We start from the raw sequence: 16,062 nt of genomic DNA on the forward strand, positions 1-16,062 counted from the left end.
GCATGCCTTTCAGGTTGAGGAACGCTGCCCAAACGTTCCAAAGATTCATCAATGAGGTGACCCGCGGCCTACACTTCGCCGTCGCCTATCTCGATGACTTACTTGTGGCTAGCTCTTCACCTGAACAGCATGCCGATCATCTGCGATTGCTTTTTACACGACTCCAGGAACACGGCTTGACCATTAACACAGCAAAGTGTGTTTTTGGCATCAACAGCATCGAATTTCTTAGCATCCTCGTCACACCTGAAGGAGTCCAGCCCCTAGACGGCAAAGTTGAAGTGCTGCACGATTTTCCTCGTCCAACTTCGCTTCGAAAGCTGCGCGAGTTCTTAGGACTGCTGAACTTTCACCGTCGCTTTATACCTAATGTGGCTCGTATTGTCCTACCGCTGACCAACATGCTCAAGTCAACTAAAGCACCGTCAGCCCCTCTCAAGTGGACAAGTGCAGCTGACGCAGCATTTGAGGAAGCCAAGAATGCTCTGGCCAACGCAACAATGCTCGTGCATCCCTCACCCAACGCACCAGTGTGGCTTATCACCGATGCTTCCTCCAACGCCATTGGTGCCGTCCTTCAGCAGTTCCAGCAAAACTCGTGGTGCCCGCTAGCTATCTTCTCCCAGAAACTAAAGCCTGCCGAAACTCGCTACAGCACGTTTGACCGTGAACTTCTCGCCGTCTACCTCGGAATTCGGCATTTTCGCCACCAACTGGAAGGTAGCGTATTCCACGTGCTGACCGACCATAAGCCACTAACATTCGCTTTCTGTGGAAACCACAGTGCTTATACATCCCGGCAAATTCGGCATCTAAGTTTCATTTTGGAGTTCACCGCAGACCTAAGGTACATCGAAGGCCCCGTCAACGCTGCTGCCGACGCCCTTTCCCGCGTAAGTGTCCTGCTGTGGACTTCGAGGCAATTACAGAGGCACAGCGTAGTGACAGTGAACTTCGCGACTTGCGTGCAAGCTCTGGTTTTTTGTCGCTGTCTGATGTGCCACTGCCCTTCTCTGGTACAATTGTGTGTGATGTGTCTTCTTGCCGCACGCGCCCTTTTGTGCCATCCGCATATCGTCGTCAAATCTTCACTAAGCTGCACGAAGCAAACCACCCTGGCATCCACGCCACTCAACGCCTCATCACGTCTCGTTTTGTGTGGCCCGGCGTCAACAAAGACGTCCGCCGCTGGGCTCGTGAGTGCTTGCAGTGCCAACGTGCAAAGACAACACGACACACTAAATCTCCCCTTCAAACCTTCCGCTCGCCAGACTGTCGCTTTGACCATGTGCACATTGACATCGTCAGTCCACTCCCGTCATCGCGCGGAAAGCGCTACATACTCACTTGTGTGGATCGCTATACATGCTGGCCCGAGGCTTTCCCGCTTTACGACATCACGGCATCCACCGTAGCCTCATATTTTGTTGCCGGATGGATCTCTCGCTTCGGCTGCCCCAGCATTGTTACTACGGACTGTGGCCGTCGGTTTAAGTCGGAAATATTCAGAACACTCGCATGTATCCTCGGCGTACGGCACGTCCACACAACGGCATACCACCCCTCCGCAAATGGAATGGTCGAACGACTGCACCGACAGTTGAAGGCTGCACTCATCGCTCGCAACGCCCGAACTTCACGGGTTGACGAGCTTCGCCTCGTGATGCTCGGCATACGCTCAGCGATTAAAGAAGACCTCGGGTGCACTGCAGCTGAAATGGTGTATGGCACCTCCCTTCGCCTGCCCGGTGAATTCTTCGCCCCGGCTCCTGCCCCTGACCTGTCACCGCCAGACTACATCGAGCGGGTTCGGCACCTGTGTCAACGTCTGCGACCAACTCCCGCAAGACAACCGTCCAACTACGATGTCTTCGTAAGCAGAGACCTTGCTTCATCAAGTCACGTCTTTGTGCGACGCGAAGACATCCGGCCATCTCTTACGGCACCGTACGAAGGCCCTTTCAAGGTGCTTGGGCGTACCGACAAGACCTTCGCTGTGACAGTAAACAGCCGCACGGATGTTGTAGCGATCGACCGCGTAAAACCTGCGTACATGCTGAACTCATCTGTTTGGGTTCTGCTTCCCGAGAGTTAAACGGTTGAATCAGCGCAAAATGCACCTGATGAAACATCCTTGTCTTCCATGGGGGGGAGCCTTGTAGGGGCGCGCCATAAGCGTGCTCCCGAGTGCAGCGCCAACACAGCGTTGCGCAAGACGCGCGAAATAAACACAGATTGAATCGCTGCGTTCGTTGTGTGCTGACGTGCGTCCCGCCGCTCGTATACAGGCGGCGTTCTATAGGTGTCGTATATCGCGACCACTATAATGAATATTCAGATTTCTTATCTAAGCGATTCGCTGCAAAGGACATATATGAATAAGCATCACATGTAATACATTCAAGTAATGCTTAAAGTAACCAAATCACATTTAACCAATCAGTCAAATAACGTGTGAAAAAATAGAAATTCTAAAAAGCAGATATGTAAAAGCAGAACAATAAATAAAACAGTGAAATATACAAAAACAGTGTACTTGTCATAATTAGTAATATGCTATTAAAGGATAGTTGAAACAGAAGAGAAATAAGGATAGTCAATGAAATAAAAGTAAATTGTGGGTCTGGCAGCGGCATGGCAAACGGTTCTTACAAGCACGTCTGCTTCTTTTTGCAGATAGCCGCAAGTATTGCTGGCCCCTATCTTCTGAACAACGTCCCCTCTTCGATTTTCCTTCGAAACAACTGTGCGTTTGGTAGCCCTCCCTTCAGCAAAGCTCTCTACCTGGCAGGTGGCAATGCGTCCGCATTTTCGACCGACCCTGACTGTGCTTCACTCGACTGCGCATGGTACTGCACCGGAACGACATCGACATGGACACGGAACGATATAAAGCCGACACTCCGACCAATCCTCTTCAGTGGGTCTGGCAGCGGCATGGCAAACGGTTCTTACAAGCACGTCTGCTTCTTTTTGTAGATAGCCGCAAGTATCGCTGGCCCCTATCTTCTGAACAACGTCCCCTCTTCGATTTTCCTTCGAAACAACTGTGCGTTTGGTAGCCCTCCCTTCAGCAAAGCTCTCTACCTGGCAGGTGGCAATGCGTCCGCATTTTCGACCGACCCTGACTGTGCTTCACTCGACTGCGCATGGTACTGCACCGGAACGACATCGACATGGACACGGAACGATATAAAGCCGACACTCCGACCAATCCTCTTCAGTGGGTCTGGCAGCGGCATGGCAAACGGTTCTTACAAGCACGTCTGCTTCTTTTTGCAGGTAGGCTCAAAATATCCTTCTAAATGTTATAGGAGCGATGACCGTTTTCTGTTGCTGCTGCCAGACCCTCAGCACTTTGTGTGTATTTTTTTCTGCTTCCTGCATTCATTGAGAATTTTGTTGCAACTCTCTGGAGATGTCGAGACTAATCCAGGCCCTGATAAAAATATTGAAAGTATGCTCACGGAACTACTAGCAGGACAGACGCAAATCAGTGAAGAGCTCTCTACGCTCAATTCAAGATTGACTTCTTTTGAACAACGTTTAACGAACATTGAAACGTTGGCTTCAACTGCAAATGATGCCCTTCAGCGAGTTCATGATCTTGAGGAAACGGTTGCGAACCTCAAAGATACAATTCACAAGCTTGATCGCAAATATGATGATCTTGAAAATAGATCCCGCAGGAACAATTTGATCATTTACGGTTTGAAAGAACCATCAGATGAAACTTCTGAGGCATTGCTAGCTTCTGTAACGGACTTGCTGTCTTCTAAGCTTGGTGTCCAATGTGGGTCCATTGAGCGCTGCCACAGACTTGGCACACGAAGTAATGAAAAGAAGCGGCCTGTAATCTTCAAGTTGCTGGACTTCAGAGCTAAGCTTGAAATACTTAGAAATGCCAGAAAACTGAAAGGGTCTAATATATACATTAACGAAGACTTTTCTGCACGTGTACGGCAAATCCGCAAGGATTTGTGGGATCACTCGGTTGGTATTCGCAAACAAGCAGGCAAATGTAGATTACAGTACGATTGCCTGATAGTCGACAACGTTCGCTACACGTGGGACAACGTTCGCAAAACAATCGTTCAGGCTCCTCGTGCCACCGCTTCTAGGCGCACAGAGTGACTTGGTAATGAACATAAACTTACACTTTTGAACATAAATGCTCGAAGTTTGCTTAACAAGGTTGAAGATTTCAATTGGTTAGCAGAATGTCACAATCCGTCAGTGATCTGCGTAACTGAAACATGGCTAAACAACTCCATATCGGATTCTGAAATTTTGCCTCCAGCCTATTCGGTCGTAAGAAACGACAGGCAACTTGGTAAAGGTGGGGGCGTAGCTCTCTTTATTAAAAAAGGCATTGAATTTTTAGTACTCCCAGAACTTCCGCATGCTGAGTCTGTTTGGTGCCGCATAAAGGTTTCTGGTATTGTGACAGTAGTGGGCGCTGTTTATCGACCGCCTGGTTCTGAAAATGTATTTTCCCATATGACAGAATACATAGCCAAAAACAGACTTCATAATTATAAAATGATCATCACAGGTGATTTCAATACGCCCTGTATTGATTGGGCCTTATTAACCTCAACAGGTCGCGAAAAGTCAGTTTGTGACTCCCTGATTAATATGGCCGTTTCATTTGATTTGACACAAGTGGTTGAACGTCCAACCAGAGCAAACTCTGTTCTTGACCTTGTTTTTATTAATCAACAACTGCTACAGTACGGTTTTGAGTGTGACATAGTTGATAGTTTATCAGATCACAAGGGTGTTTTGGTACAAATTAACGTGGTCTGCGAACCTTGTAACCCGAAATTCAACGTTGTTACCGACTTCGCCCATGCTAATGATCGTGATATTGTTGAACTGTTGGAATCTTCCTTTGGTGATTTCGTGGCAAGCAGTGAAACCTGCAATGTTGATGCTTTGTTAGAACAGTTTTATAGTATAGTGCGTACCTGTGTGCTGCAGTTCGTGCCACAAAAGTGTGTAAAACATAACCCGAATCATCCATGGTACACACGTGACATAATCCAGCTCATACGACGCATTAAACGCATGCGCAAGCGTAACCGCCTACGCAGCGAAAGTCACGATGCACTCCTTTTCTCGCTCAAATCTGAACTAAAGACAAAGATGATAGAAGCTAAAAACTTTTACTTTAACACGACATTAACAAAGTTCATGAAAGAAAACCCATCGAAATTTTGGAAAACAATACTTCCCTCTTCTCATGACTCTGTAGCGATCATTGTCAACGATCAGATTTGCACTGATCCTATCACCATCTCTGAAGGCTTTAATAACTATTTTCATTCTGTCTTTCATCAAGATGATGGTTCCTACCCCCACTTCGTTCATAGTTCCGCACACGAATTGCCCAGTCTCGAAGTAACTTACGCAGGGGTTCATAATCTGTTGCTGAAAATTGACGCAACTAAGAGCGCGGGACCTGACGCCATACCTAATATGTTCTTAAAGAGGTACTCGGAATGGAATGCCCGGTATCTTACAGTAATTTTCAACAAATCGCTGGACACGTCAACCGTTCCCCGAGCTTGGAAAATTGCTAGTGTCATCCCAGTGTTTAAATCTGGCGATAAACAACTAATAGCTAACTACAGACCGATATCTCTTATTTCCACTTGCTGCAAGCTTCTTGAGCACATTATTCATAAACACATGGTTCAGTACCTAACCTGTCATAATCTGCTTTCCGAAAACCAGCACGGCTTTCGAACCGGTTTTTCTACTGTAACGCAGCTCATTCAATTTACGCACGACATAGCTTCTGCACTCAACAATCGCGATCAAATGGATGCAATTTTTATTGACTATTCGAAGGCTTTTGACTTAGTCTGCCATAAAAAGCTTCTGTGTAAACTGCGTGCAATATTCTATGGGTCTAAATTACTAGACTGGATTACTGACTACTTACAATTAAGAACTCAGTTCGTCACTTTTAATCGCGCACAGTCATCATCAGTCACAGTCACGTCAGGTGTGCCTCAGGGTTCGGTGCTTGGACCTCTGTTATTTGTAATTTACATTAATGATGTAGTAAATGTTACTAGTAACACCGCCGTCAAGTTGCGTCTGTATGCTGATGACTGTGTCCTATACCGCACTGTTACCAATGCTAATGATCAACAGGAATTAAACAATGTTTTTTCATTGTTCTGCGAATGGAGTAACACTTGGCAAATGAAAATTAATTTCACTAAAACAGTCGCAATGACCTTTGGTAACAAAAAGAAACCGCTACATTTCTCTTACAATGCTAATGGTAGTCACTTGTCCCACGTTAATGACTTCAAATACCTGGGTGTGATCTTTTCACATAACTTAAAATGGCATGCTCACATTAATCACATCTCTGGAAAAGCACTTAGGAAACTCGGTTACCTTAAACGAACCTTAAAACATGCAACAAAGAAATGTAAACTAACTGCCTACAAATCGCTAGTTCGCCCGATGCTGGAATACGCGTCAACTGTTTGGTCCCCTCACTGTGCTTGTGACATTGACCTTTTGGAATCAGTTCAGAAAAAGGCAATCAGATTCATCTGTGGTCGTTATGATCGAGACTTTTCACCTTCATCACATGCTCGCATCTTATCATTGCAGACTTTGAAACATAGGCGCACACGTGAAAGAATCATCTTGCTTCACAAGATTATTCACACGTCATCCGGTATTCAGGCTCCCTTCTCTTTTAAATCTCCTAGCGTACGCGCAACCCGTCATAGCCATGCACTAAACATTGTTCCTTTCAGGACACATATTGACTGTTTTAAATTTTCTTTTTTTCCGCACACAATTGAAATATGGAACAACTTGGATGGTTCACTACGCGCATTGCCTTTTGCAGAGTTCATTGAGCAATTACCTAACCTTATCGCCTGTTAGTTTGTTTGTATAATCTTAGTGTTTGTTCGTTTGTTTGTACTAAAATCTTGTACCCACTCCTGCTATGTCTCGAAATAGAGACAGCAGTATTTGTAAATAAATAAATAAATTAAAAAAATGGTGTCAGCTTGTTGCAAAAGGGAACCTTTTAATTGCTAGAAAGAAGTTGTTAGCTATTCTAGTTCTGAGTGGTATTGCATTCAATATTTTTCCATCATAGTGTCGTATAAGACATTTGCCGTATGCGTCACACGGGGTAGCCAAATAAAAGTTGGGCTTGTTTGTATTTCTAGAGTTACTCATTGGATCAGTAAACAGGGCAAGGGATAATGAGTGATTATTGTGCTTTGTTTCATTGATTGCTATAAAGACCTTTACTTCGAAGACAAATATAAGCTGGAGTACGTACGAAGTAAACGGGAACAAGGGGTTGGCGTGACACACTGTACAAAATATCCTGATACGTAATGTCCTTCTTTTTTTTAACTTCAAAGAGAAATACTATGTCCAAGTGTTTATTGAATGAATGTTTTTTTAGCCAAGTACACACACAATGGGCCAACTGCCTCAAGACAGAGAACAAGTGAAAACAAAAAAATTAGGGGTGTGCGAATATCGAAATTTTCGAATACGAATCGAATATGAATAAGGCAGAATACTCTGTTTGAATATTGAATATGTGTGTAGCATTAAAATGTTGCAAAACGTGGTAACAGTAGCTGTAGTACTCTTTAAGAAGTCACACTGCATTTTACAAGGCTGCTGCAGGTTAAAGCGGCAGTTATTACAGGTAATGTACTCAGGTAATGCACTTATTACAGATTATCATGAAGGAAAATTAACTGCTTGACATGTTCAGAAAGTAAGCACTCTCTATGCACTCTAACAACATTTCCACTGGTAAAAAAGACTCTTTCACCAGGAACTGAGGTGGCAGGGATGGCCAAGTACTTCTGGGCGAGTGAACTTAAAAGGGGGTACTTGAAGCAGCCAATGGACTTCCACCACTCACAAGGACCCTGTCTAGAAGAGGTTTTTGCGAATAGTCTGTAACTTCCCTCTCAGGGGCAGATGCCAAGTCTGTCATCACTAGATCGTCAAAAGCGTTGCATACACTGGACGCCACCAGTGGACACGAAGTCGACGCTGGCACGTCAGTGTGGGTTCCACGTCTGCTGCCTGGAGCTCCCTTGTCACAAGGTCTTTCAGCCAAATTATCTGACCTGATGAACTGTGGCCTTAAAGTGCTAATCAAGAAACATGGCCAGGCTGGCTACTTCGTCAAGGTTACACTCCGCAAAGCGAGTCTTGATACATTTTGCAAGATTTTTAGCAACTGCTGAGTTGCCTTTGCAACTTTCGAGGCAATGCAGCATTCCAAAAGTAATTGGAATTTGACATGACAATCAGGGGCACTTTTCAGCACTTAAGATCACAGTTGTGTCAAAAAAGGCCTTCAATGCCTCCACAAACTCTACTGCATCTCTCCACTTAGCAGATTTAGGTGCATCCGTTGCTTGCGTCGAAGTGGTGAGCTCAAGCGTGATGATGGATCCGGCCTGTGCGGCTCTGTTTTACTCGGAAGGCGACGTGTGTGTGTGTTCACGCGCACACACACACACACGCGGAGCACGTCTTTGTTCAGCTGCCTCTTTTCTGCGCACTCGCCGTGGTTGCTCAGTGGCTATGGTGTTGGGCTGCTGAGCACGAGGTCGCGGGATCGAATCCCGGCCACGGCGGCCGCATTTCGATGGGGGCGAAATGCGAAAACACCGTGTACTTGGATTTAGGGGCACGTTAAAGAACCCTAGGTGGTCCAAATTTCCGGAGTCCCCCACTACGGCGTGCCTCATAATCGGAGCTGGTTTTGGCACGTAAAACCCCATAATTTTTTTTCTTTTCTGCACACTAGGACTGTGCTTGTAGTGCCCTACAGTCGCCTTCTTGCAGAGTCTGTTGATTGCCGGAGTACAAGACATCGCATCGCTGGAGCCATGGCAGCTGCTCGGATATTGTGGCCGTTGTCCGTCACGATGTACTTCACATAGTCGATTGGTATCTCCCAGTCGGTGCATAGCTGCACCAATGCAGCGGCAATGTTCACAGCCGTGTAACTATCCGGCATATGTCGGGTGCTCAAAGTGAACTTTTTCATCTCGAACTTCACCGTAAGAAAATGACACGTTGGCACGCGACGTCCACATATCGCTCGTAAAAACGAGAGTGCTTGTTTCATGTCCAAGTGCTTTTCGCAGCTCGTATCGTACCGTTGCTCTTGTGTCGTCGTACAGTCGCGGGATGAGCACATGCAACATTTTTGTTCGAGATGGCAGACTGTAGCACTGTACAGCAGCTTTCATGAGTGCTTTGAACCCTCGGTTTTCTACAAAGCTGTAAGGCTGAAGATCTAAGGCGACCATTTTGCCACTTTCTGGTGAAGTGCATTTCCTTTCTTCAGGGACAATGGCTGCTGTCTCTGCTGAAGTATATCGTCCAGTGTTGTTTGACGCTTCAATGGCGCTTTTGCGGCGGCCTGTTTTTTGTACTCTTCCATCAACAAAGGGTGCTGTTTCATGCGATTTTGAAGAGTTGTGGTTGTTCCCGTCGGCGTTTGAAGAACATGTTTGCAGGACTTGCACTGAGCTGTCGAAGACGAGAGTTTTGTGTAGTACCGCCAAAGAATTTTCTTTTCCTGCTTGCTCGGTGGCTCGTCATCTGCAGTTCTTGAAGAACACGCTCGTGCGAGGGCAGTATTAGCACGGAGATAGTTGCAAATACCATGGTGGCAAAGTTAGCGTGGCTTGCATTTGCCTTGCAAAGCAACAGCACGCAGCAGCAAAGAGCCGGTGACCATCTAGAAAAGCGGGAACAGAAAGCGGGAGTTGTCGATGGTGATGCAATGCTCTCTTCGAACATATATTTTTTCTTTTTAATTTCCTAACATTTAAAAATAGTTCAGCTAACATTCTCGAGATACATATTTTATTGCATGCACTTATAGAGCCCGAAAGTATGTCATATATCGTTACGAAAGAGTCACGGAATAAAACCCACGTTGGGGGTAAAAAAGAAACCGAAACTGATCCTGTCTCACGGGCGTGATGCAGATAGACTGAAACAGAGCAGACAGATAATGAGCAAATCATGTCAAGTTCTCCGTGAATAAACAGATTCTTTGGAGAATGTGGGGCAAGCATATAATTCGTTACTTGCTCGAATATTCACACTCTTCCGAATATTCGCCATTTCTACCATTATTCGGTCCTTCCCGAATATTCGGAAATTTCCGAGTATGCATTTTTTAAATTGAATACTCTTCGAATAAGGAAAATATTCTATTCTTATTCGAATATTTGTACAGCCCTAAAAAAATGTACATGTGACAATGAGAAGGCATGAAAGAACGCTGTTGTTTGATCCTGTGTATACATCTGTTGTATTCGGTATGGATTACCAACGTTCTGCAGTTGTGTTTGGCAAGTCATTAAAAAGGAAATGCTCTTGCACTTTGCAGTGCACTGCTCTCACAAGGAATCCTCAATGAGGCTGTCTCCCTGGCATTTCTGCGTCTTCTCTTGGAGTGCCTACAGGTGAGTGCTTCTTTCTTGCACAGATAATTTTTGACATTTTCCGAAGATCCAATTGAGGTTTGCAACTACACTTCTATGCTGTATTAAGTCACTTTAAATCAAAGGGAGCTTTCACTCACTTAAAAGCGCCAAACTGTCGTCTTTATCGACCTGTCCTTTCCGTTACAGTGTGTGATTTTGGAAGCGTACGGCACGCTTTTGATAGGCTACAACACAGACGCACCGCCATTTGTCACCGCAGTGGTGGCCTAGCGGTAGAGCATCTGCTTCGTATGCGGGAGGTACTCGTGACACATGCTCACGAGCAGCAACCCTTATTTGAGACATCGTTAAAACAGCCTATATGCCGGATCTGAAAATGGATAACTCGAGAGCAGCTTCTGTGTCTTCACTGCTGCTGTCATTTATAAACTATGTGGCCGGGTCAACCAAAGCGCAAATTTTTTTTGTTGAAGCCGAGCTAGGAGCACCAGAGGCTAGTTTCGGCGATACCTCCAGTCCAAGTTTTATTTTTCTACTCTCCCGAAAATTCTCAAATCTGACAAATCAAAGTTCAGTCGTCCTTTCAGGTTGTGCATGATGTTGCTAGTAGAAGACTTCCAATGGAAATGTTTAATTGTCGATCAAATTGATTTATTTCTATAGGCGTCATAACGAAAGAGTTAAACTGAAAACCTCATTGGCATTCAGTATGACAGAACTTGACTAATTCATAGCTTCAGAGGAAAAAAAAAGCACCTCACTCTATTCAACTGGAATTCTATTAATAAAAGAAATTTCTCCACTCATTCATATAAGCACTTGGACTGAGCTGTGCTGGCATACTAATTTGCTGCTGCCTTTAATAAGAGTATCTAGTTTTCTATGTGTTCAAGTTCTTGCTACATTATGCAATGCTAGGACACTCCCGAGCATGTGTAGCACTCTATTTCCTTGCCCAAAATTTTCTGATTACTGATATTCGATTTTATATTTGCTTTTGTTTTTCTTTATTTGATTTGGTATTCGCACACCCCTAGTTTTGCTACATCACCAGTATTGCCTTCGGCTGTGTTGTCGATGCCTCCTCAAAATCGAAACTAGTGAAGGCTAGGCAATCCAGTAGTCGCTGACCATGCCCAAAACACAGGATATGCCAAACCGCTAAGTTTCTCGAACTGTGTTTGCTGTTTTTCGTGCAAATTCCGCATGTCCAGTGTTTCTTCATAACTGCACGTGCATGACTGCTAGCCGACCCATTTTAAAGCGAAGCTTTGTTTGCCTCTTCCTTCGACTGTTGTCTTGCACGGCGCACCGGGGGGTGGCTCAGACCGTGCATGGCAGGGCAGAGAGGAAATCGCATGTGCCTCCCTGGGTGTTGCCACAGTAGCAGCTTGACAGCTATCTGTGGCCTCCCTGAAAAGCATTGCAGAAACTGCAGCGCTTACCTTTCTACTAACGTGCACGTTCAGAGATAGTGCATGTAGAGAGGAGGGTGAGAAGGGACAGAGAATGGGCACAACCGTCGCGAGGCGAGTGTATTGGCCGCGAGATCGAGCAGAGCCTGACGGGCACTGGCTGAACCACGGATAGTGAGTGTAGATTGCGCCGCACATCGTCTGCTCAGCAGTACGTGCTTACATGTGCGTGTACAGCATGAATAGGTTTAAACGCTGCTTCTACCGTGGCTGCAGCTTTAAATCTAGTGTGCATTTTTATTTTTTATTTTTTACAGTGTACAAAAGCATTTAGCGTTGTGCTGTCGTCCTTGTGCTGTAGTAAGATCAGTGAATGCCCGTGTCGAGTCCGCGATGTGTGATTGTCAAAGCCTCCGCTCACGACACTCATAAATTTTGTTATCGCTTCGTGTTTCGACAACGTCACAAAAAAGCGTTTTACTTTGTTTTAAATAATTTAAGTGGTAGCAACGAGGCGTGAATACCGCGCTTTAGTGACTCATCACGGTGTTATGCATGATAGCTCGAAACATGAACGAGGTTGGTGTGAACATCACTCAGCAGTAGAAAAAAAGAGTCGCAAGAGTGACTCATATCATATTGGCTGATACACTTTATATCACGATAACTGCATTATGATACTTGCGATAATCACATGACTCTCGTTTAGTGGTTATGCGACCAGAGATGTTCCTTTAATCTGTGGTTCTGATGCCACTACGGCGAATTAATTTTGCCTCACATTTAAGTCGTGCGCTTTTGTACTTTGATTCGCTGCTACAAAAGAAAAGCTTAACTATGGCATATTTTTAGGGGTTTGCCAATACCGAAGAGTAAGTCTCGAATCGAATACCGAATCGAATGAAGAAAAAAAAGCCGAATATCGAATGACAAAATTATTTAACAGAAGCTCGAATATTTACAAATTCTCATGCAAAAAAAGCAGCTGTTGTACGTGATCTGGCGTCAACTTTTCCCTCCGGGCCGTACCAATGTTGCCAGCCATCGAAAAAAACTTTTCACTTGGTACACTCGTTGCTGGAAGGCCCGTGTACTTCATGGCCATCTTGCACAGTCCTGGGAAGTGTTGCTTGCCTTTTCAGAATGCTAGAGGGCCCTCACTGCAAGTGGGCTCTCGAAGGTACCGCTGAAACTTTTGGAGGAGTGTCTTCTTTTTGATGATGCTGCCAGCTTCTTAGTGCTGTCCCAGATACTGCTTGTGAGCTGCGGATGTTGACGCTTCAGTACAGTCGCTTGATGCTTCTCCTGGAGAGCTCTGCAACTCAGTTCTTGCATTGCATTGCGGTTGGCAACACATACTGCTTTTGCTCATCCTGCCCTCGGATCCTTGTCCTCATGCTTTTCATCAAGTTTCTTGCAAACTCTGAGGTGTCATCATCGGCTGCAATGCAGCCTTTCAGGACCATTTGTGTTCCAGAGAGACGACAAAGTTGCATGCTTCTGGCCACCGATATCTTTGGTTGCCGATGCGATTGGTTCAAGAGCTTTGACGAGCCCAGCCACTGCTTTCCAATCCTGTGGTGTCAGGTTGGGCACAGTTGTCTCAGAGGTGGCAAGCTCTAAACAGACGGCTTCGTTCAGCTGCACAAGACGTGAGAGCATGTCCTGCTCACTGTTCCATCTTGTTTCCATGTCTTGAATAAGTTCCAAAACTGAGAGCTCCATCCGTCGCTGGCAGTCCTGCAGTCTTGCCGCATCTTAGGCACTGTGTTTGTAATGACCAACAATTGTGCGACACCTGTTGAGAATGGCAGGAACTCGTGCTGTTACTTCCTTGGCATCTTTTATAGCCATTAGAAGTGTATGGCCCATACACTGCATTGGGACGCTAGAAATGCCCCCAAGGGCCGCACGGAAGTTTCGTGCACTGTCTGTTACCACATAAGCTGGCACTTTCTGCAGTGGCAGCTCCCAGTTATCCATCATTGCTTGCAGGTGCTCCAGGATGTTGCAAGCAGTGTGGCTCTCGGTCATACTCCGGTTGTCCAGTGCAAAGCTTCTCATCTCGAAGTTGGAGGTTAATTAGTGGCAGGTGAGGCTGATGTAACTGATGTGACATGTGGACCTCGACATCCACGCATCACATCACTTACATCAGCCTCACCTGCCAATACTTAAGGGGGGACATGGGTTATTGTGATAACTTTGTTATTTCTTGATGAAATTTGATAAAACTGCATATGCTCATTCAGTTTTTTGTGTTGATTTTAAATATCCAATTATATTTTGCATATACATAGTGGTTGCCGAGATAATTAATAATCACCTTCTATTGTTTGCTGAAACACTTAAAATTGACCTGCTAAAGGAAAAGTTGTAAAAACATAAAGTTGGATACTGCAGTGCATAAGGATAGCAACACTGAAAGCATATTCGAAATTGAACAATAATTCGTCATTTTACAGCCCATTAAATTTATGTGTTCACATTATCGATAATAAAAGCAAATGTAGATGTAAATAAAAAATTTTTTAAATTGAAAATGAAAAATATGCTCTCAGCGTTGCCTTGTCAAGAAATTTAGCTTTGTGCTGCAAAAAATATAATAGCTCTAGCTGTCCTAGGTCCAAAGATATTGATGCAGCAAACAAGCAAAGTTACCAAAAACCATGTTTTGAAAAAAATGAGAAAAAAGAAAACAAACTTTACTCAGTGCAATATGGTAAAGCTATTAGCATGTTTACATTCAGAACTGACTAGTAAGCCCCGTAGTAATCTGCTTGCACCCTACCCGCAAATAGAGCCTGTCTGAGTGTGTGTATTTGAGAGCATCGTGATGTAGGTTCTTTCCCGGCTGGTAAATAGCTGCTAAATTGGCATTGGTGATTAATTTGTACATCGTTTAGTGTGTACCTAAACGTCATTCCCGGCCGACTACATATTAACGAGGTTTTACTGTACTGTGCAGGCAAATCCCGATCCCGGCCGCAGCGGCCGCATTTCAATGGGGGCGAAATGCTGAAAACACCCGTGTTCTTAGATTTAGGTGGACGTTAAAGAACCCCAGGTGGTCCTAATTAATGCGGAGTCCGCCACTACTGCGTGCCTCATAATCAGATGGCGGTTTTGGCTCGTAAAACCCCATAATTTAATTTTAACTATGCAGAAAAACGGCAGTGGGGTGCACACAAGGTAACGTTAACATCAACTCACCCGTCGTATTGTACTAAATGCTGAAGAAATTACACATTTGCCATCAACATCACTGCTAATTATCGTCAATCAAAGCAAACAGCATAGAAAGCTTCACTTACATCCATTCCAGTAGTGCATGGGATCCACATATTTTTGTTTTTTGTTTTTTTACATTTGGAAATCTGAAGTGTGTGGGGTCTCACTCGGGCTCTTGAGACAAAGGAACGGCGACATTTAGGGTATTTATTGCACTTTTCATACACTAATACACACTAGCCGAATTACTACCAATAGAACATTCACATGGGCGCGCCACAAATCAAGGAAGTCCGACTCACCACGACCCGATAGCGAGCGAATATGTTCGCCCCATGCTGTGACATCATCGCCTAGTCGTTCACGTGTACAGTCACGCGAACGGTGGCGCGCTCAAACGATCCGTGTTCGTCCATACCGGTGTCCTGCTCTTAGCCTCGCGAGACGGTCCTGCGAAGTGGGCCGGCGCACGCGAGAAGCGTTTGTGCGTGTTGGTCGCCGATCCCAAACCAAAGAGGAACAGCCTTCTCCCTTTTGTGCCCGCCTAACCCCCCGCCGTGAGGTGGCGTTAGCAGCGCAACACTAGCGCCATCTCTCGTAATACGCTGCAACTTCGCCGCCGTAAAGCTACGTGGTGAAGTCGGATTACGGGAGCCATGCGGTGAAAACAACGTCAGGGGACGCGTGAGAGTCGCGCATCCCCACATCCCCCCAACCTTAAATCACTGCATACTCCGGCGAAACATGTCAGCACTGTCTAACATCGTGTGCTTCGCGAACAACACGTAGTACATGCAGCAGAGGCCGCACCGAGGAAATGTCCACACGCTTTCCATAACATGCGAGCCGACATTGTCTCTGGGGTTCACCGCTGGCTTCCGTTGGTCACAGCACCAGCTCTGCAGATTCGACAGCACAACTCC

General features: G+C 45.4%; 1 protein-coding gene across 1 annotated transcript in view; it reads left to right on the forward strand.

Annotated features, from left to right (window-relative positions):
- The window catches only part of LOC119461848 (serine-protein kinase ATM), a 754,892-nt gene that overhangs the window by 223,489 nt on the left and 515,341 nt on the right, over positions 1–16,062 (forward strand). The window contains exon 21 of the mRNA XM_037723219.2: positions 10,436–10,511. Coding sequence (XP_037579147.2) covers positions 10,436–10,511 — 76 coding nt within the window. The remainder of the gene's footprint in view (positions 1–10,435; positions 10,512–16,062) is intronic.

The sequence above is a fragment of the Dermacentor silvarum genome, chromosome 8 (assembly GCF_013339745.2).
Source record: "Dermacentor silvarum isolate Dsil-2018 chromosome 8, BIME_Dsil_1.4, whole genome shotgun sequence".
NCBI lineage: Eukaryota > Metazoa > Arthropoda > Arachnida > Ixodida > Ixodidae > Dermacentor > Dermacentor silvarum.